The following is a 23,807-nucleotide window of genomic DNA, read 5'->3' as shown; positions in this document are numbered from 1 at the left end:
ATCATTTCTATTCATTGCAGAATAGCAACGAGAAGCACCATGGTTGTAAATTATGTTTCGTTTTTTCATCTCCTTTTCTTTATCATCCTCAATAAAATGTCTAAAATGAATGTCATCCAGAAGAAAAAAAGGTGCTAGCTGTTAACAGCATTAACAGTGCTCTCTTTGTTTAATTACCTAACAGCAAACAAAATATACAGTATCTTTTACATGTCTTTTAATAAAAATAACCCTATCAGTTTTTTTTTCCTGGCCGATATCAATCTCCTGCTTTGTTTGAGGTCTGACCTGCAATTTCTGATTTTTAGCCATTTTTTTCCTACAAAAGAAAAACAAGGTCCTGTATGCACCTTGATAGAGGTAATTGTTCTGAATCCGACAGAAGACGAAGGAGTAACAAGACGATCCCTATTTATGTATAGAATTGAACCTCTCTAATCTTTGTTGGATTTTTATTCAACACAAATAGGTGCGTCAAAGTGCTGGATGATGGTTGAGGTGTTTATAGGCCAAAAACGATGGAAAAATATTAAAATGGATGCATTTAGGAAGGAGGAAGAAAAGGTAAAAATTTTCAATATGTGACCTGATCCAAGCTAATTAAGAGAAAACAGCTCGATTATCATCTCTGGTCTATTCATTGATGCATCTCTATATTTCAAAAACCTTTTTAGTCATCATTGTTGAAATGCTCAATATTAGCGAAAGAAAAAACAAAACAAAAACAACATTATAGCTCTGTTGGGAGGGCATTAAAACTTACAGAGATTAATTTAGCCAGAGGACCTTTGGACCACTTCGAAATATTGCAAGAAAGCAAAATAATTAATTTACATAAAAAATTTAATTAGACTAGAGCTTAATTTCTTGCAACACTACTGTAGCTATTGTCATAACTGTATTATTCCTTTTCAGGGTTTGTTTTTGTTTTTCATTAGGTAAAAAGAAAAACAAAATGTACATTTATTCTTATTTATATTAAAGGAATACAGAAACAAATGACAGACTGATACAATTTTAAATAAAACCAGTCTTTCAGAGACTAAAGGTTGGGAGAAAGGTTCTCCATCCTGATAGCAATCAAATAAGACTTTAATTGTCGTTAAAATTAACAATCTTTATATAGATATTTTTCTTACATTTGATCACATGTTTCAGCCATAGCATCTTAAAAAAAAATAATTAAAGAAATTGCAGCTAAATCACTTGTATAGCATTTATATTCAGACAGTAAATTGGAACTGCTATTATCACATTTTGAAAGCATTATGCCTTTAAAACCTAAAGGAGAAGAGTCTGAATTTTTGGTTTTAAAAGGCTTTGATGAGGTATAACAACAATGAATCCTGCTCTCGCAGATCAGAGACTGGACTTCCAGGGGAACAGCTTGCCTTAAAGCCCAAAACCATTCCTCAACGGTTAGAAGAACGCCACTCATTGTTTCTTTCTGCACAGTACAATTGTACGGCATTTGCCCTGCAAACCAAACATTTCTATGCATTGGGAATGTATTCTGAGGGCCGTGGGGTCAACTAAAAACAGGTCATTGTAACTGGCTTTGGACAGTCGGCATGCTAGTCGGATAATAGCTTTGGCCCAGAGGAGAACGGATTTACATTCAATAACTATGAGAGAGAGCATCGTTGTGTTAGATAGACTGAGCTGGGTTTTACCAAATCTGAAAGATTAATGTGGATTTTCTTGGGTTTATCGATGAGCATTGTGGGCAATGTGATGTTGCTTAAAAAAAACATGTATTTTTCACTTATGTCTTTTTTTTCTACATCTGTTTCTGTTGATTTTTGTTTTATTAGTATTCATAAACTTGATCAAGTTGCTGGCATTCCTTTTAGATTTCTCTTCACCGGTCAAGTCCATCCGGTCTTGTGGACCTGCAGAACCACGGTGGCTACATTTGGCAAACTTAAATACAATACACTAAACTATGACTTTATTTGTAAGGCTCTTGAATGAATGAATAAAAATACAGAAATACCCTTGGCAGCTCCAGCATGCAGAATAACGATAAAACTACGACCAATTAACAAAACGTCAGAATGATAAAACTAATAAAAATAGATGATAACATTTTTTAATGAAAACCAACTTCTCAAGCTGAGTTGAAGACATAAGTTGGCGCTCCAATGGTTCTACAAGGGTTTAAGTTAAGTTTATGGGGATATTATGCTCTATTTTAGTCTAATTTATGGGCTATTCTGTAATTAGAAACAGTTTGTGCGTGTAGTGTTTGTATGCCACATGTGAAAAACCCTTGATAATCTTTAGAAGAAGAGAGTTGCCAGTCTTTCAGTGATTTCAAACGACTTATGGAAAAGACAGAGAAACCTGTAAATGCAACTTTACTCATCAAACCTGGAGTTTTGTAACTTCGAGGCGCCGTTGATCCAGACCGATCATTTCAATCATTTTCCCTTTCCTTTGCAGACACAGACTGTTCAGGAGGCTCTTCAGCGAACTCTGCAGTTCTACAGACAGCAAGAGATCAGGTATGAACGTCCAACACTCAATCCCTCCTGAGGCCCCCCCCCCCGCCCCGCCCCCATCCTCATCCTTGTCCGTTTGCTGTCGTGTCTCGGGTATCCCTGTCATTCGCTTCCTATTCGACCCCCTTGTATTTTTCTCACTTGTCCGTCACCCGTCATACACCTCTTCACTCATTTCTCCGCCGTCTACCGCCACTTCTTGTTTGCTTCGCATCCGTCTCTGTTCCCTCTCTTGTTTTGGTCTCACTCACACGCGCAGAACGAAACAGACAAACACCCAGTCTCACTCCTTCACCTCTTGTCTGCGCCCTGTCAAAACAGTAAAACTTCAGCAGAGGGTTTTCAGCCAGGCGTAACACCTATGAACAAGCTTCACGCGGCACGCACCGCATACAGATGCAGACGGGCCGCATCCGGTCTTCCGTGTCTCTCACTTCGGACTCAAGTCGGTGAAACTTACTTAGCTCACGTGCTTCGGAGCGTCCCAATTTCAAAGAGCAAATACAGCAGGGTGAAAAAAAGTATATATAGATTTATTTCATCAGACAAAGATTACGTGAATAGATACAAAAAGCAGTATTTAAATGGTGGTTTAGTTTATTAAGGGGAAAAAAATCTGTCCGGACCAACCAGGCCTTATGTGTCTTTTACTATTCTGTGGAAAAAGTTTTGTCCCACTTTTCTTTCCAGAATTGTATTAATTCAGCTGCACTGGAGGGTTTTCAAGCATCACCGGGTTTTCAAGCATCACCGGCTGCCATACTGTGTCACAGTATGGCAACCAGATTTAAGTCCAACCTTTGAAAAATCCATTCGACGACTAATAATTCAATTCAATTCCACACAGATTGCTGGATACTTTTTTTTATTTACTCTAACATTTGTTTTATAATATGTATAAAACTTGTAAATGTGACAGAAAGGCAAATCCAGAATAATTCTATAATGCGGGCAAATACTTTTATACAACATAGTTTCTGGAGCGTCATACCTCTTCAAATATACAATGCACTTTAATGCATTTAAATATACCATAATGGAACTTTCGATTAGACAGACACTATATCTACTACTTCATCTACTCTTAATGTCAGAATCAGTTCAATTTAGTTTATTTACGTAGCATTATTTCACAGCACATATCATCTCAAGACAGATTTTACAGCATGCTTTGAATGCATTCAAAGCAGTCAGAACAAGCCTTGGAGTGTGCTGTCCCCCGCTGTTGGAGCTTGACAAGGGTGCTTGCCCTATTCCCACATCTGCGCTACCAACCAGATTGTCAGAAAAACTCATTGGATGGCTGGAACCTGGAGAAAAAACGCCCAGAGAGGACTGCCTGATGCTAAGGAATTGCTCTCTGGTGAAAGTGACTACGGCAGCAAAGTACAGGGTAGATATGTACATAAAAAAAAAAAAAACAGAAAGTACAAGTGTGCATAGTGCTGAGGCGGCCAGCTGCTGTGCCATCGTGAATGTTTTCTATCTTGAGCTCACAACCAGCGCTGGAAGTATTAAGCCAGCTAATTTCCAACACATTTACACCGCATGTGAGTTTTGCATGATGTTCTTTCCCCTCTGCGCTCTACCCAGATGCGACTCCGAATGTGTTCATCTGAGATGAGATAAATTTAGGCTTTAATCACTTTGAGCACCATATGAGTAGCTTTTACTGATTTCCAGGCTCGGTTATTCATTTGTTTGTTTGCTTTCTGTGACTTACAGGTGCCAGGATGTTGGAGGTGGTGAAAGGCAGCATGAAAAGAAAGAGGAAAAATGCCCGTTTCTTGAAAACTCGGGTTCAGAGGAAGACGTCCTACAGATTCTGCAGTACATGGCCACAATATTGGGTAAGCGTGCAACAACCCTAATTTGTGTTTGGATTTTACAATTAAAGGACATGAAAATGTAGGTTTTATGTAGATGATCTTATCTAGTCTTATTTGCATCTTAAAGCTAGGGTCGTCGATTTTTTCTGGAAGTTTCCACAAGTCCCTTTTTGAATAACTGCGCATGCGCAACACCGTCTTTTCTCGCTCTTATGCTCTTCAGGGGATTGCATAAAAAAATCTGCCAAATCCACTCTGGTCTTATTTCTTTGCCTCTTCTTCTCATAAACTTGTTCGCAGTTTGTTTCATGCGCCTGTCAGCCATGTTCAAAGGTATACGGTGAGAGCAGAGGAGCTACACTGAACGGCTAACACCGAAGCTAACCACTAAGCTAACCATATACATAAACACTAGAAGTGCGCATGTGCAGCCATCAAGTGGAAACTAACATGGAAGGAGCACGCACACTGGCGTTATATGAGCGCGTCAGAATAATTGGCATGTGAAACAACCAGTAGATAAGGTGATTCACCCCAGAACTGGAGGGACAGAGGGGAATGAGAGCAAGACCAAAACGATGACAAATCCCTGCCTTTTGGTGCAAAGATCAATGATTGGTCAGAGTTTTTACAGGCATGCAGTTCCCACAGAGATAGATTTTTTTTAACCTCCTTTTTCTGAATACATAATGTATTGACTACTTTCAGGATGAAAGGACAAATTTACCCGGTGTAACAAAAAGTGTTTCTGAACAGGATTACCAACTATAGCTTTAATGCAGTCGGTATTTTGTGGACACATATATTTGCCGTGTTGGTTTCACGCCTTTGTTTCTGCCTCTTTGATGCTTTCAATTGAATATCTGTCTGTTAAACTGATGGTAGAGCAAAATATCTCATGCATAAAGTGTCCTTTCAGTTTATCGTTCTTGTGCCTGTTTAAACACCAAAGCCCCTGTCAGAGACCTCATTAAATCCCACATTGTAGACATCTTTCATGAAAATAGGATATATTAGGTACTTTGACTCAAATGGAGTGATTTTATGCACTTAAGCTTCTCCTGTGTTTAAAGCCAAATATGTTTTAATTTGTTAAAACATTCCAAAATATTAAATCCAGTGACTAAAATGGGAGCAATTCCTCAGCCACAGGTTTTGTTTGTGTCATTTATCTGGGATTAATAACTGGCTCTTATTTCCCATTATTTTATAGATTATAGAGGGCATTACATTCTTGGGCCCAGCTTCATAACTCCTGTTGTATTTTTTATGTTTTTGCTATTTTTTTGCTAAAGCAGTTTTGGGCCGAAGATTTTCCCAGAAACAGTTTTAACAGTTTCCTTCTTATCATTCATTTTTGCAGCTTAAACTTAACAAGTTAAATTGAGATAATCGACGTTGTGAGGTTTGACTCAGAAAGTGTACAAGTTAGTTCTCATCCTTTCTAAAAGTCCCATAATATCCAACCTGACACTTCCAGTTTAGTGTCTATTAAAACCTTAAAGTATAACTACTCTACTTTTTTTTTTAATCTTTAACATCTTTCAGAACCTTTTTGCAGCATTTGGCAATCAACCTAACCACCTTCAAAAAATATTCAGTAAAATTTAAAGCTGTTTCCAAAAAGTAAACAATTAGAATTAATTTCACATGTAAATTGCTTACAGCGTCAGTACAAAAATATATCTGATCTCAGTACGCGGTGACTTTAAATGACAGTTGCTTGTTAGGCGATGCGCTCTGAAAGCCAGTGAAACAGGACTATGCAACTATGCTGCTTTTTATGCTGTTTATTTTAGTCGGATTTAAAGTGAGCCAGTTAGACACATCCTCCAGCTCTTCCTGAAGGATTGCAGAATCTTTTCCCTTTTAAGATGAGCCCTGCTGCGTGTTAGAGGTATGCTTGGGAATCGGCTCACATTCAAACGTGACTGGAAAGCATCCAAAGGAAGGAGTAAAGGAAGCCCTTTATTCTCTCTAAGACCTCATTATTGTTCAAACTTCTATATTTGATGTCTGTGTACTGTGATGCTGCATGATTATGTTCTTTTAGATTAAATTTCAAGTGTATTTTTTTTTTTTTGGTAATCCTTTAATCCTGTTTATTTCCCCGATATTATTTAGTCAGTAGGCAGATGATCTTTTTTTTTTTATCCTATCAATATTCATTATTTTAGCAAAGCTTTGATGTTTGATTTCTCTGGTGAGTTTCTATGGTCAATTTGCTTAAAATAATTTTTACTTGGTTAATTTTGGGTGTAAACAAATCAAATCAAAGCAGCAGGCTTCATGTCAGACGTAAAAGAAAAACACGCAAACTTGTAATCTGCATATTTTCTTATTTAAAAAAAAAATCTACAAGGCACACATCCCATCTTTGATTTTTTTCTGTCGTTGTTTCACTTGATCCTCTGCGTGTTGGCGGGATCGCTTGTCTGTGATGTTATTTTCTGTGCACGCAGAGTTCCTTCTGCAGAGGGACCTTGCTGACGCCGGTGTTTTGCATCCCCCTTTCTCACAGGAGTACCGTTCTGCGAGCTGCGAGAGCATTTTGGCGAGGAGTTTTTTGGCCTCTGCTTCGAGGAGAACGAGCGAGTGCTGCGGGCCGTGGGCGGCAACCTTCAGGATTTCTTCAATGGCTTTGACGCCATTTTAGAGCACATTCGCACCTCCACGGGGCGCCGAGCCTCCTCTGAGAGCCCTTCCTTTCAGTGCAAGGACCCCCGCGAAGAGGAGAAAGGTAGAGGGAAATTGGAGAGACTTGGAAATCGTGGCGGCAGAGGGAAGGTGTTGTTTCTTCACTGTTTCAACCCCGCACCTGTTGTGGGATTAGTTATGCCAGGTTTGATTAGAGCTGTTGCCAGGCGGATCTTTCATTCAGAGGTTGAGGTGGAAGAGGTGCCGCCTCTAACCCCCCTGTTGCCAAACGAAGACGCAGAACATACAGATTGCGATTCTTCAACCCCCACTCCCACTGCGTCCCCCACTGCCTCGCCCTCCTCGTCCCCCTCGCCTCCATCTCTTTTTCCAACCTCAGTCCCTACAGTTTGTCTATCCTTCTTAATCCAAGAGACTTGCCTCTCTCCCCTATCCCCCATCCCAAATTCAGCCTCTGTGAGCACTAACCGCCCCCCGCTGCCCCTGTCCACCAACCCCAGCGATCTTCGCATCTCCCTGGCTACGTTTTGCCGTGCCTTCCCCTTCCACCTGGTCCTGGGGCATCGCATGGAGCTGCTGCAGCTCGGAGAAGGACTGAGGAAGCAGGCTCGCATTGAGCCTCACCGGATACTCTCATTTAGGGACTGTTTTGAGATCGTCTCACCCAAGATGGAACCCTCTTTCCAGGGCATACTGCTGAGACTCGCATCCCCATTCACTATCCGTACCAGGCCCGACCCCATGCAGGCTGGCACCAAGGAGAAGGTAAAAATCACCATTATCAGGACCGCCGCTTTCAATAATTTGGAGTCATTCCTGTGCTCTAGACTTGTGACTCTAGAGTTGTGGCTGTTGCTATGATGACTGTTGTTTTAATGTTTGAAATGTTTAAATATCAAGAGTTTCGTTTACTGGACCTAAGTTCTGAAAAAAAAAAAGCCTGCACATCCCAGTCCCCTTTGCATCAAACCTCAGTCAAATGTCATTGTAATGACTGCTGCCAAATCCAGACTGCACCACTGGGTTGCTACACAGAGAGGCATGTTTTTTTTACTACAGTGGAACATATCTTGAACTTCTCTAGTGTGCAGCGGAGGCGTGCATAGATGCAGCTTCACGGCCACGGGCACCCGTCCCAATAATCTCTCTACTCACTGTTGTTGAGCTAATCTGAAAACCACACAAAGTTTAAACGTCTGTAGATATTGGCAGTGGATATCTGCACACTACGTGTCTCATCGTCTGCTGACCCTGCTCTCTGAGTTTACATGGCCTACCACTTGTTGGCTTCATTAGTGTCGTTCCCAATCACTCACAAGAATGACAGATCCTTTCACAAATGTTTGCAGGTGCAATCTGTATGCTTAGGTGTAGGATTTTATACCCCTCTGGTGTCCAGTGGCCAGTGCAGCAGGTTTACAGATGGCTGATGGTTGAGGACTGCTAGGATAAGGCAAGGCAAGGCAAGGCAAATTTATTTATATAGCACAATTCAGTACAGAGACAATGCAAAGTGCTTTGTGTAGGAAGCCCGGAAGATGACCCGTGATTCCGATGGACGCGTAGTGTGAGGTTTAATGTTGTTTTCTAAACAACGACCGGATGCAGATTTTTCCTGGGAATTTGGACTTGAAGAAGAGCTGTGACAGTAGATGACAAACTTTAGATAACGTGCGTGCAAGAACATGAATGATGAAAAGAAGTAAGAATAACCGTCTCCCAGTAAAATCAGCCCAGAGATAGAGGGAGGGAGAGAACATATTCATTCCTGAACCAAATTAAAAGCTTCATACTATAACTACTGTAAGTATTTCAGGCGTTATTGTGTCATGTGGTATAATTATGGCAAACTTTATGCGACCAAATCTAGTTTTTAACATAGCAGACAAACCTACAAATGTGAAGCAGTTTGACAAAAAATAAGGTAAATCTTCTTACACGTAGGGCTTCAAATACTGAACATTTTCAAAAGTTGAATTATTATGTCTTAAAGAAATGCTTTTTTTCCAAATAGTCTGAAACTAGCCACAGATGGTTCATCTCCATTTCTTATTCTGACTGGCTGACTGTCTCGAGCTCTAAGTGTGTCCAAGTTACTTCTGCTCTGCACCTTGTCAACCTTTTCTATTTGAGAAACCCCCGAAGGTCGTGATTGGACATTTCAAGTTGTCTAAACGCAGTCACATTCCCAACTGCAGCGGCAACGTGCCAGAGGTCGTAAACAGAGTTAGCTGCTATTCATATGAAGGTTGGTCTTTTCAACATGTGCGGAGACGGCTAAAGTTCAGATTTATAAAGGTTTCCGCAGCATCAATCAGGCTTGTTCTGTCTGAGTAAAATGCAACAGTTATCTACTGCTGATCCTCTGTCCATGGTAGCCAATAGAAAGTGGATTTTTAATGTCTTAAGTGACGGCTTAAGAGAACAGCAGACATATTTCAGCAGAAAATGCAGACTCATTTAATAATAAGTCGTATTTACTCAGAAGACCCTCCATAATGTGGATATTCTCTTGCTGGTGCAGGCTGGACTCTAAGCTACGGTGTGTTCACTGACCGAAAATATTTTTTTTTTTGTTGTTGCTTTTGCTTTTTATTTTTTTCATTTTTTTTAGTGTCCAACCATCTGGTGACCGTTCAAATCAGTCGAGTTAAAAATCGGGTCCACTCACCAGCCAACTGAGTGGTGCATCCCCATCAAGGACCTTTACCTGACATTCTTACTGTGCTTCAAGGGAAACACAGCTCTGCCCACACAGCACACTTTCAGCACCACGTGTGCAGAGGTTTCTCTTCTCACCTTCTCTAATATTTCATGCTCTAAGAGCAGATTTTCACCTGAGACACCTTCTTTGTAAAGGAAATGCGAGAACAGCAGCTGCGGCAAAAGTCCAGACGGTCTGTAGTGTTCAAATCAGCTTTACTGTTCGGAAGAGTAAGATATATGATTTCTGCTAAACATATACGTCCAGTCCAATTCTTATCACTAAACACAGATGAATTGAAGGCATTGTCACAAGCTTCCTGCACCATAAAAACACCAACTCTGTCATGTGACACATTATTCTCTCAAACTTTGTTACACATTTGCCCTTTGAGTACACTTTGTCTTCTGTCTAGCCAGATTTCAGTGTTTGGAGGATGGATAGGAGTATAAGTCTAAATTAAACAAAACGCAAGTACCAGGTTTACAGACATCAAGAAAAATCTAACATCGCTTTGTTAGAGGCAGGATCTGAATGAAATTTCATCACAGCGCACTCAAAAGCCTGTATATCTTTTTTCGCCGGAGGAGTGAAGATTGAATTGCTTCCAATTTGCCTGAAAAACAAATCAATTGGAGCTGTGCGCTATATCCTGCTCTCTATCGATTGGTTGGTCTCCGCAGGATGTCTGTGACACCACCAAACACCCTGATGCAGAACGGTACTGACAGAGAGGAGATGGATCGGTCTAGCTCTGCTGGTGTGCTGTTTATGTTTGAATTGTCCCTGGGTTAGACGTTCAACTTCCCCATATCTTTAACATCAACTTGCGGAGGTTTAATTGTTAGGTGTGAACGCTGCTCTGTACTGATATTCTTGTGGTTTTTAAGATATTTTTTAGATTTTTAGAGATCTTAGAAAATCTGCTTTGACACCCAGTCGATGCCTATAATCATCAAATGCATTTAAAATGAAGAATCCTGTGTCCGTTTGTTCAAGCTCTTACAAAAGTATTCAATGGGGCATTCTTCAAATGACGAAACATTTGCCCGGTGACACCCCGGGTTTCCCGGGTGGTCGGACAAGAGGAGTGCAAACTAGAATGGCAACAACTGCAATGCCAATCATTTTGGAAGATGACGACATCCCGGGAGCTTCATTTCAACCTGCTTCACTCGAGCAACCCAGAGCAGAACAGCTTAAACATTGGTTTAAATGTAGAGGCCTCAAAATGAGTGGAAAGAAAGCAGTGTTAGTAGAAAGGTAGGAGAGGCCCAAAAACAACCCAAAGTCGCTTTTAATGAGCGGACTATGCAACACTGAGGCTCGCATGAACACCCCTCATGGATCGTATGAAGATATTTTCATTCCGCTGAGAAAAAGCCACATAAACGTAGCCTACCTGCACAGACACTGCAGTCGCTTGTTTCAGGTCTGGATGTTCATGTTGGCTCCTGACGACCGAGGAAATGTAGAGAGCACATAAGTGTCTTTAGTCAGATTCCACAGTAGAGTCCTCTCGGTTAAAAGCTCGTCTGCAACACTGACATTTCTCAGCCGTCCTTTGGGGTTTTGCAAAATTAATGAAAAAAACTCCACATGGTCACGATCATCATATTGAGAGTCACTCCGACAGACACCAACACAGCTGTGTTTTGCTGTTGCCATAATGTCTGTTGAGGTGACATTCACGACAGATCTCTTAACTATTTGACTCAAGTAAACTATTCAGGCGTTACCGCGACTCTAATATGGCTACGATGCATGTGCGCTTTTCTAAATTTAGTGATCTTGACGTCATTTGAGGAATGTCCTATTCAACTACCAGCCTCTCTGTCCAAGCTGGAGACAAACATGCCTACAGCAGGATGCTGCCACCACCATGTTTGACTGTGAGCTGGTGTTTTCACAGTGACTGTGGGGCCGTGTTTTCCATCCAGGTAAAATGTCTCAAACAACTGGAGCACCTTCATTCACATGTTTGATATGTTCCCTTCATGGTTTGTTGCAAACTGTGAATGGGAAATCCTATTTATTTCAACACAGGCTTCCTTCTTGCTGCTCCTAAATAAGGTGCGAGTTTTGGAGTCTCCGTCAAACAGGTGCAGTGCAAGATTCTCCCACCTGAGTTGTGGATCACTGCAGCTCTGCAAGAGTCACTGTGGGCCTCCTGTCTGTCTGTTTAGAGTTCTCCTTGCCCTGACTCTCTGTTATGCCATAGTATTTAATTTTTTTTTGCATTTTTAGTGCTCTATGTTTACTAATGAGGGGTGTTAGTAGAGTAGGCACCCCACATACAAAGGTTATCAGTTCTCGATACAGCTGTCTGGGGTTGACTCACACCCTGTGCTGCATATCTGCATGTAACGTGATGCACGCATTCCTCAAACCATCACACTCCCAACACCATGCTTGACTGTGGCCAAGACACACTTGACTTCATACTCTCATACTGGTTGCCACCCATCTGAACCAATTACGTTAACATTGGTCTCAGGACTTGGTTCCAGTGATCCATGTCCGTAGCCCGCTTGTGTTCAGCAAGCTGTATGCGGCCTGTCTTGTTCATCATCTTTAGAAGAGGCTTCCCTCTAGGACAACAGCCATGCAGACCAATATGATTCAGCATGTGGTCCGACCCCCAGCCCCTTTAACCTGTGCAGCAACGCTGGCAGCACTCACACATATATTTTTTAAAGGACAACGTCTGGACATGACGATCACATCCACTCAACCACTTGGGTCGACCATGGCGAGGCCTGCTCTGAGTGGGACCTGTATTGTCTTCTTGGCCGTCGTGCTGCAGCTCAGTTTCAGGGTGTTGTCTCCTTACAGCCTCAGCCGTCTTTAAGTTGAGCAACAGGTCTTGTTTGCTTCAGATCATAAGAGAGGTCTTTGCTAGGAGGAAAGACGTTGAACTTCCAGTGACCAGAATGAGAGTGATAACACTAAATCTGAAGCACCTGCTCTGCATGTGGACAATGTGGACATTTTCACTTATGGGTGTACTCACTTTTTAGGCATTTACACTGTTTAGACATTAATGGCTGTGGGTTGAGTTATCTTAAGGGCGCAGCAAATTTACACTGTTTTACAAGCCGCTCACTGACTCCTTTATGTTGCATCAACGTGTCAAATCTTTGATGTTGTCTCATGAAAGATATAATTAAATATCCACAAGAATGGGCGGGGATGTGCTCACCTTTGTGAGATACCGTACATGCTACTTTATCTTGGTCACATAAAACCTTACTTTACGATCAGATGTGTGCTTTAGCATCAGATGAGCTAAACAGCTAAAGTTACAAATTAGCAGCGGTTCAGCCTGGGATGAAGGCACAATGCTGTTAATGAAGAAACACCACTGAGACCAATTAAAGATGAAGAAGTAAAAATAAAAAAAGAGACATTGAAGTTAAAGACTGCTGTTCGATCTTACAGAGAAGTTATCACGCATCAGAGAGCCTGCAGATGGTTGGGAAGCTGTGATGGATCAATATGAGATCCCCATAGATTTACACTTTACACTAACAAACCTGATTAAATTGTTTAATGATCTGGCCCCACAGTAAAAAAAAAAAAAAAAGGTTAAACCCCATTTGTAGTTATCTCTGTGATGCTATTTTCATGTTGCTGACATGCTGTTAAATAATACATCAACGGCTGGTATATCATCCAGTATGTCACTAATCATGTAACAAAAAGTGTAAAATGAAGCAACATAGTATTTCACAGAGGGAGAGATGATTGATAAGCTCAGCAAAGGAAATAAAAACAAAGACAAACTTTTACATTTGTAAAAAGTAACAATAATAGTTATAGCCCATAGTCGAGTGTTTTGTAAAATGATTTTCTTATCTTTCTGTCGCTGCCCAGAAGTCACTGATGGTCTAGTGAGTTGCTACTGAAGGAAGCATCAGCCTTTACACATGCAAAGCTCCTATCTGCTATTAATGCTCTGTCACATTTTCTTTTTACACAAAGTAAGCCATAAAACACAATTATGTTTTCGTCATGACATGATCATGAGTTTCATGCTCTCCACTGGTAGAAAACTGACCAATGCAGAGTGCTATATTAATTCTGGATATTTGAAGTCTTTTTTTTTTCAGGGCAAAATAGCTATGCCGCTTATTTCAATGACAACCTTAATAAAATTTAGAGACAACAACTGGTTCTCAAGTTTTAATTTATTGCCAACTGTGTCTAATCCAACAAAGTCAAAATTACTCACAAGCTGATTCAGGACCCACATTTTAATCATACTCCATACATTAGTTTCATGTTAGCCTCCTTTATTCATTGGAAAAAACTTTTCTTATGTGTTCACAGAGGGATAATTGCCCTATTAAGGCCCTGTTTACATGTCAACAATCCAAATTGGATTGTTGTTCCATTTCTGTAAAACATATCTACATAACAATGTTTTGTTTACGATCTTCGTTCACACGACACTAGTAGAAGCATTAAAAACGATGTAGTTTCCCTGACACACCACTGTTAGCTGGTATGTTCTTTGAAACTCAACAATATGCACGTGGATACATAAACATCCTGTTCAAAAGCTGAGTCTGTGGAAGGAAACCAACCAATTCACAAAAGTGAAACCATTTCTGATGAGAAGGGTGGTAGGATAACCAACCATAACCATGCTAAAAGCTTGTTCATAGCTACAGTTTTCCTTGCAATTCATTAAGACTTATATTAGTGCTTGTACGTACATATATTTGGGTCTGTTTATATAATTATTAATTGTAGGGGGAAAAATTATGCCACTCCAGAAAAAAAAAAAGAATTATACAAATGCATAGCAAAAAAAAAAAAAACTAATTCATTTGATGTTTATGCTTAAGATGAGTGTATATAATCTTTTGACCGGCATTGTCTTAAGTCAGGCGTGTCCAAAGTGTGGCTCTGGGGCCTTTTGAGGACCCTGTACTAATTTTGTGTGGCCCCGCAGCTACATTTCAAAGATGGAAACTTTTTATTTTTAATTAGGGCAAAATTATTACAGACAAGTTAAAATGTTCGGTACAACACAAAGTGTTCATCTTTTAAAAATTACACATTTTACATTCTCTTTAATTTCATAGTAAATAGAACCACATCTGTCCAGTGACTTTTTCCCAACTGCAGACTTTGGTACATTGAAATCTGTTTTCAATAAATTTATTAAAATTGGCTAAATATAGCAAGTGTTTTTAAAGAAATGCTTATCCATATCCTGTACCTGGTGGAACTTGAAACAATTGCTAGACCAAAATAATTTTTTTCCCAATCAAGCCCAAACTAATTTGCAAACTGGAGGACCATCTCTTTATAAGGCAAAAGAGCAGAACCACTTTTTTAACTTTTGGATCTACAATGGTTTACACAACCCTTTCCAATAAAATTATCAGATTTTGTAGATTAAAAAAATGAAACAAAACTCACAACACAAATTTTTTTTCACTGTTCATTTTCTGCCTCTCGAATACTTTTGACTTCACATATTTTGCCCCACGTGCCGAAAAGTTTGGACACCCCTGTCGTAAGTGAATATTACAACGTCTAAGTTTTTTCTTTGTTATTAGGTTTTGGACGTTCTGACCTCTTTTGGAGATGGGACTATGCTTAAACTGTCTTAGACTTAGACTTAAACAGACATTATTGTCATTAAACTCCACATTGACAATGTACATTTGAGCAAAATTTTCTGGGCAAGTCTCCGAGTAAAACCAGAAGACTAAAGAGAAACATTATAAACATATAAGTATTTGCCATTTATCAGGAATGTAGCAGCAAACCAAAAAAGACATATGTTTATATATATATATATATATATTTAGGTGGTACAGTATACTGTACCACCTTTATTTATAAAGCACTTTATAATAACGAAGGTCAACAAAGTATTGTACATATACAACTGAAAATAACAATAAAACTAAAAGGAAATAGACCAGTAAAAAGCAGACAGGCTAGAATAGACATAAGATAATCAAAACTGTTAAAATAGTTACAATTAATAAAAAAAAACATAGAGTAAACCTCTGAGGATGTGCAAAAGGCTTGAGCTGATCAAAATAGGGTGTGGGGGGTCCTTCACCAGCCTCTCGAAGCATTTCATCATTGATCGGAGTGAGCGCGACGGCGTGGTAAAACGTGCACGGAGGAAGTTGTGGATTTTCTGGGCTCTGGTATGATGCCTGCACTCTTGAAAGAGGATGGGACGACGGCGTGGGCCAGCGAGGTGTTAAGTATGTCCGTGAGTCTTTTGTGTTTTTGGAGCAGGAGGGCAGACATAGCTTTCCTTATTCTTTTCACTGTGAGTCCTGTGTCACCTGGTCAGGGAAGCAGAAGAGAAAAGAGATGGTGAGCCAGGAAAGAACTGGCTGACATTTTTACTAAAAAGGGCAGAGAGAGAAGGCCACAGGCTGGGTTAAGGAAGCCACACTCCACACGCGCAGCCATGGACGTGTGTGTTTGAGTGACCTGCAGTGGCTTTTCAGTTTGACTTCTATCCTCTCTTCACCTGAAGATATTTGCTGTGCAGGGGACTCTGAGAGCCCCGCTGAGAAGGGCAAACTGCCTCTCTCGCTGTCTCTTTGCTCCCTGTGTGAACGGGGCGGCCACCACACAAGCTCTGCAGGGCGTCGTTTATCCTGTTATTTTCCCTCACATCATGTCTCGAGGGGTTTGTCTGACATGATAAAAAAAGGGTATAATTTTTAGCATTGGAAAATGTCTCCTTCGACAACATTTAATTTCTCTTAAAATGACTAAGACTGAATCAATGAATCATGAAACACCTACCTCGGCCGCGGTGAGGGATTCACTGCAAAAAGCTGAGTGTTCCCAGACTCTTTGGTGTCAAATAGTCAATAGTCTGCCTAAGATGAGTCAGTTCGACAATAGAGCAACTTGCTTATTTCTCAGTGCACGGTAAAAGGTCTGTGAGGTTTTTGACGTAAGCTGTACACTGATTTATTACTCACAGCAAAAAATTAAATTAATCCTACCATTTCCCATAGCATTTAGCCTTATTAGTTAATACAGCGCTGTGAAGTAAAAATATTTGACCACTTACAGATTTTCTATGTTTTACTGATTATTTTAAGATAGAGAGAAAATTATTAAATGTTCGTGTGGTAATTTAGTTCTCAGGACAAACAGGGCAGGGTTGTTCTACAGCGATGCAGGGTTAGAGGTGACCTAAATGTCATGGATTTGATACGAAACTTTGTTTCAGTCATTAGAGGCTTGAGACTTGATATTTGACTTGGTGTGCACGATTTGAGATTTGGAAAAATGTCTTGTAAACATCTCTGCTGTGGAGTCAGGATTTCACTTGAACCCATCTGACAACATGAAGTAGGCTAAAAGATGTTGCCTCACAGCCATGGCCCAGATCTAATGAAAGAACAGGAGTGCTATACCATCCGTCAAACAGGTTCAGTTTAGCTTTATGGGTTTGGTGCTACTTTGCTGTTTCAGGATCTTGATAACTTGCCTGGTGTTAAAGTTTGTCGGATGATCTGAAACGTGTGAATGTGAGAGAAATGGGGGACAGAAGGAACACGTAACGGGGCAAATCTATTTTCACAGCACTGTAGAAGAGACTGAGAAGTTGGAAATTGAGGAGAAAAACGTCTGACACTGTATTGTGGTTGTTTTTGTCTAACAAACGCGATCGCAGTCCTGAAACAGGTTTGCTTGTTTGCGTCATGTTTGCACCTGCATGCTTGGCACAAGGAAAATATTGATGTCAGCATTGTCCGTCTTTGATTAGTGGTAGATAAATCACTGCCGTTTGTTCAGAGGAGCGGCCTTTGAAAGTCCCTTCTCTCTTTCTGTTGTATTTGGTTGAAGATTCAAGGAAGCATGAAAAAAGTCTGAAGGGCTGTGAGAATATATGGTATTTATTGAACACATTAAATATATTATTTGTCTTTAACCTTTGGATGTCAGATGAATAGAACATTTTTCATTTCATTTTATTTGTTTATTTCTCTGGGACCATGCGAAGACGAGATTAAGCTCTAAGAGCAAAGCTGTACGACACTAGATCTATTTTTTGGAGTCCCAATGAAATGTCATTAAAAAAAAGTCATATATAAAATACAAAATATATATATATATATATATATATATATATATATATATATATATATATATATATATATATATATATATATATATATGAATAAAAAAACGATTTTATATATATATATATATATATATATGTTGTATATATATATATATGTTGTATATATATATATATATATATATATATATGTGTGTGTGTGTGTGTGTCAAATGAAGGACTTTATTTACATGAAATACAAAAAGCAAACACAAAAGATCTGATATTGCACAGTTTGTCCGCAGGTTCTGCGCTTTGTGGCTTCCATGAGTGATGACGTTTAGTACAAATAAACTCATGGTGTTCTCTGGTTCAATTAGAAAACAATTTTAAAGGCAACTGTTTTTAATTGGAATCAGCATTTTTAATAAATGTTTTACTTGGCTGGGATCTCATTCATATGTGTTATTCCTTCCCCCCTCCATAAACACGGTGTATGCGAGTGCATGTTTTTTTTTTTTTTTTTTTGTATATAGCAGGTTTTAAAGCACTGAGAGTGGGATGTAAGAGAATTGCACACTAAAGTCTGACAAGATAAAACCTGTGTGTGTGTGTTCTTCTAGTTGCTCATTTTACTAGTAAAGTGAGGACTTTTTTTTTTTTGGTTCCCTCTTTTATCCTGGCTAAGGGTTAGTTTTAGCATTATGGTGTCAATTAGCTTTAGTGTTAGGGTTAGGTATCTATCCAGTAAAGGTCATGGTTAGGCCACAGAGAGGCTTGAAGATGAATGGAAGTCTATGGAAGACAAGCTACGGTCCTCACTACGTATTTTAAACAAGGATGTGTGTGTGTGAGGGAGAAAGAGGCTGACTCATTGACTGTTTGCCGCTCTTGGTGGCTGTTCATGCGAATGAGTCTGTTGACATCTCCCAGAATCTTCTCAGAAAAAAAAAAACATGCATTAGGTCCATGTTCCACCTCCAGCTCTTCTCTTCTCCTCTCCTCTCCTCTCCGCCCCTCCCCTCCTGTCCCTGATTTCTGTTTATCAAGTACAGTGTGTCTGTTCTCTCCGCGTTCTTGCATCTCATTCTCTTTCTCGGACTGTTTCCATCTCCGGCCTCGTCAGACGTTTTTCGTGCTCTCCCACTTTGTTTCTTTTTGTCTCGCTGGACTGCCAGCAGAAACGGCAGTCTGCATCTGAACATTTGAAACATTTATGCACCATTGCAGAGCGTGCACAAATGAACCTGCCAAGATTAAGAGAGGTGTTGTCTCAGCATTAGGCCTACTGGCTGCACTTCACTCGTTGTAGTTTTGTCTTGTGTACATAGTGCTGAATTGGTCGCTCTGGCTGCTTAGAATTTCCAGAATTACAGCTGCAGAACAGCCTGAAAAAAATACAGTGATGACTAAGCAGAGTCCTTGAGAGGAGGCGCAGTTAATTTGTAGCAATCTGTTTCGAAAGAAAAACGCCATGATGCTCAGGACTCGAAGGCTACATCCTGATCTTTCTCCTTCTTGGAAATGTTTGTCTTTTCATCTTATTCTGTTGGAGAAAATGTTGCTGAACACATTAATGTTTTTACTCAGTAAATATTTTTTCTAATAGGAATATTGGTATTGGTCTTATTCTTGGATAATTAACCATTTTGACATTTTATAATTCTAATCAAGAGTGTTGCTGCACATTTCTCCCCCTTTTTTTCCATTGATTACATGAAGTCTGCCAGTACCGTATGCCGAAAAAACTGCCTCGCACCACAGTATTCCCACCGTCAAACTTCAGTGCCGTTCCTCCTCCTGGTGTGTGCAATGATATTCAAGGGCTTACATTTTTATCAGACTGTATTTACACCGTATTTCATTGATTCCTAAATGCTCTGCAGCAAAGTTTAAGTTAGTTTCGACAATCTTTTTCTTCAGCAGTGGAGTCTTGTGCAGGGCAGTGTTTTCTGAAGCTGCTTTCTAGCGGTTCATGTCTTCAGATTATTTTGACTGCTCTGACAAAAGTCTGGTCAACATTTTGGTGAAATGACATTCTATTTATTTTGGAGTTATGGCCCCTATGGCGCCCACTGAACCGTTTAGTGTTTCAGAAAAAAACCTCTGTATCCAATGCCAGTATGTTTTCCCACCATATGGTTATAAATGTCTTTAGAGATCTTTTCCCTTTACCCATCACAGAATCGTTCGAGGACACAAACCTTGTTTATAAGAAAGATTTTATTAGGCAATCATATCCGGTTTGCTCCTGCTGATATTATTGTGCAGTGATGGGGAAAGAATTGCTTGCTAAATGATGTCAGATTTTAGCTTTTTTTCTTGGCTCTTTGTGCCTTTTTACTGCTTCTTCATGTCTAGCTTTCCTTTGTCATTCCACTTTATAAGCATAACTTGTTACAATTTCTTTCTTTGTATGCATAGATTACTGATGTTGTTACTGATACATATTGTGATTTTCACCCTAATATGTAAATATATATATATATATATATATATATATATATATATATATATATATATATATATATATATATATATATATATATATATATATATACTGAGAAAAATATTGACGAGTTCAATAGTTATTTCCCCCCCATTTGACACTTCTGGAGGCCTTGAGCAGTTTCTCTTCACCTAAATTTTGTGTCACTTTGCTTTTTCCAACTTTCCTCTTTCCTCTTTATGTCTGTTCACCCCATTTTCCATCTTTTCCACCTCCTTGTGTAGTTTTACTTTTTGTACTGCTCTGTTTCTTTTCCCTTCCATCCTCACAGTTGACTTACTTCCACTTTCTCTGTGCTGTCATGACAGAGACGCAGGCAGAAGTAGAAAAGAGTGTCGAGTTAAACAGAGACGCACAACTAGGCCAACACAACTGCCTCCAGGGATGTGCGTGTGTGTGTGTGTGTGTGTGCATCTGTGAGTGTGTAAAGTTCGTAACACAGCAAGCCAGAAAATGAGAACGAGAGAGAAATAGACACCCGATACCGAGAGGAAGGTCGGGACACTGGCATAATTATACCTATTGTACATAAATAAAACAGCAATCAAAAGGGGGGGAGAAGGGTCCTATATTGTGTAACAGAATCAGACAAACACAATACCACATCATTAAAAAGTAAACAAGAATAGCAGTGACAAATCACAACAGTGCCGTTGCAGTTCATGGAGAAGGCTTTCCGGATGAGGTTTTTGCTACAAAGCAGGTCGGCGTGCTTACATCATTAATAATTAAAATCAATTAATGATCATATTCTGTGCCTGAAACACTTTCTTCACTTGTAGCTTTAACTTTGTTTTACAAATGTTGGTATAGTTTGACATGTTTTTACCTTTGAATCAAGAAAGGATAATAGGATTTTTTTTGTGTTGTTTAAATGAACACTGGTCTTCACATTATTTTATACATTGACATAAAATTTCAAACTTACGTTTGTAAACACATGTAGGTATTTATAATGGTATTCTGGATACAGCGTAGTAATTTTAGTAAGTTTCAGGCACTGGACTTAATTTTTTTTATAGAAATAGAGTAGAAATACAGAATAACGTGAAAAACTCGTAGATCACTCAGTCTACTTTTAGAACAGCTTCTACATAAGCAAAAAAAACAAAAAACAATCTGAGTTTCAGGATCACAAATACTTTTGTGATGACTTAGAAATCTACTTCAAACTTAATTTACTGTGCCACGTTGACCCCTAGAGCTAATGTGGCACATTCGAACAATATGAGAAGTGAACATGTGAATTAGCTGAAAAGAGCTTCTTTACATCTTTCTGGGAATATAGAAAATAAGCACATAAATCTGACATGTTTCACATGGCTGGCTGTGAATTGTTTCTGAACAACACATGTAGTCATACTTGTATAAATCTTGTGTATGTCTGCCTCAATTCCCTCAGAACATAAGCACATGCTTATTATCTCTGCACACTGGTGCAACTGTATACTAGCAGGTAACAGGAGGTTGTAGACATTAATGAAAGTTATTTGCAGTCCTGCAGATGGTGACATCACAGTAAAGTCGCAAACACAAATATTACTTTGTCATTCCAAACTGTACAGCTTAACATAACAGTAAAAATGCCTATTGAATTTCCTCTGCGTCCCTTCTCAGCAGACCTTCAGCCTGGTCAGGTTGTGCTTTTGAATGTGAACCTCCAGTTGTTTTCATCATCTAAACTCCTGTTGCAGTTCTTTTTTCTGTAGACAGGACATCAGAAGTTTTTACACATAACACGTTTCTGTGTAATTCCTAAATTCCTGGCTTCAGCTCCACTGCTTTAGCTCTCCGATCATACTCCATGTTTGCCCTGTTTGGTTCTTTCTGAGCTGTCTCATAGACCAACCTGTGGGGTCCTTGCAACCTCTCTCTCCACTCGCTGGCATAATCACGGTGCTCTGTTCAGTTGGGGTCGATCCAAACACCATGTCCTCCGGGAGCCGAAGACATCTGCCGTAATGAAGATGCCATGGTGCATATTTGATTTCTTCAATGCGTATACAGTTATTTGCAAGCACCACTTTGACTTGAGAGCCCTGCCAATTAGACTTGTCCCTTTCGGTCAGGTTTCTGAGCCTAGAAAGGAGGCTTCGATTAAATATTTCCACTTGCCCACTTCTAGCTGTATGGTAAGGTGTTGTACAAGGAGCTCTGCATGCCACATATTTTTTTCACAGTTCAGATAATGGCTTGTTTTTGGATCCGTGGCCCTGATCAGGATGCAGCTTAGCTGGGATTGGTATTCCAAACTTCAGGGGAAAGTCTCTAAACATCTTCTGCAGCAGTTTTTCCTTACTTTGTAGTGCATGTGTATGCTTGGGCAAAGCATGTGACATGGTCTAGATTCTAGAACAAGGATGCACTCCTATACTCCTTTACAGGTGAAGGAAGTCAATGGAGACCATCTCTAATAGACACGTCGGGACGACATTGATCAGTGGTACTGTTGTTATCCTGTTTGGGTGCCTTTGCTTCGGGCAGCAATAAATCTTAGTCACATAGTGCTCCACATCCTTTTTCAATTATAGCCAGTAGACTCGGTCATGGATCAGGCTGTCCTTTCCACATCAAGGTGTCCCATTTCCTCATGCAGCTCCTTATGTATTAGCTGGTGGAATACCTTGGGGAGCACCAGTTAAGCTCGGCTGGAGGGCTTCATAAATACGACGCCTTCTGCATTGACAAACAGCTCATTTGTTTCTCTAACAGAAACATAGATGCCTTCACGCCAATTCCTTCTGCAATGCTGAAGCCACTGCTCTCTCATCCCAAACTCATGGACTTTGCCAATGACTGAACCCTCTTCTTGCGCCTTTCTGTGTTTGGATCTTGTTCCCCATCACTCCATACTGCTGTTATGACCGCTGGACGCAGCCACGGGTCTTGGTTGTGAGGTGTCAGCAGAACTGATTGTGAGACAGAAGATATTAACCTCAGTTTTCATATCCTTGCCCCATCGGCGCATATACTCCTTGTTCAGGGGCACCGTGACCGCACATAAGCATCCCCTTTAACCTTTTCTGGTCAGTACCGATGCTATGTTGCTGCTTTGGTTATCCAACGGTGTGTGGTGGTGTTTAGATTTGCTGTTGTTAAAACATGGGTAAACGGGTTATTGTCCATGTAGACAATAAACGAAGACGCATAAGAAAGGTATTCTCATACCTGTTCACAGCATAGTCAAATAAAGGCCATTCTGATGATTCAAAAGCTGGCAGAGTACATCCTTATGCCATTTTGTCCATTCACTTAGTTGGCTTGAGGGGACCTGGTCTAAACTTTTGTTTCCTTTGTTCGTTTTTGAGCTTGCTCCCTTCACTTCATTCCTAAATTCTTCTCCGTAGACATCCGAATGTACATTGTCTTAGCAGCGCATGAGAAGTTTGGAATAAACAGGTGATAGTATGATAGTAACCCCAACTGTTTCCTGAAAACTCCCACCATTTTTGGAACGTGGTCTTTGAGCTGGTGCTACCCCAGCAGGATCCATACAGTAGACATCCTTGGATATAATATGCAAACATTATGGGAGTCT

General features: G+C 40.0%; 1 protein-coding gene across 2 annotated transcripts in view; it reads left to right on the top strand.

The window, feature by feature from the left end:
- Nucleotides 1–23,807, top strand: part of gucy1a2 (guanylate cyclase 1, soluble, alpha 2) — an 84,719-nt gene that overhangs the window by 10,569 nt on the left and 50,343 nt on the right. For both annotated transcript variants that reach the window (XR_004933243.1, XM_012859432.3), the window contains exons 2-4: nucleotides 2,446–2,507; nucleotides 4,230–4,354; nucleotides 6,855–7,756. Coding sequence is in view for 1 of the 2 variants with exons in the window: in XM_012859432.3 (XP_012714886.2) it covers nucleotides 2,446–2,507; nucleotides 4,230–4,354; nucleotides 6,855–7,756 (1,089 nt within the window). In the remaining variant the exon portion in view is untranslated. The remainder of the gene's footprint in view (nucleotides 1–2,445; nucleotides 2,508–4,229; nucleotides 4,355–6,854; nucleotides 7,757–23,807) is intronic.

The sequence above is a fragment of the Fundulus heteroclitus genome, chromosome 18 (assembly GCF_011125445.2).
Source record: "Fundulus heteroclitus isolate FHET01 chromosome 18, MU-UCD_Fhet_4.1, whole genome shotgun sequence".
In the NCBI taxonomy this organism is placed as follows: domain Eukaryota; kingdom Metazoa; phylum Chordata; class Actinopteri; order Cyprinodontiformes; family Fundulidae; genus Fundulus; species Fundulus heteroclitus.
Note: the sequence above shows the minus strand (reverse complement) of the source record. Positions and strands in the feature narration are given on the sequence as shown.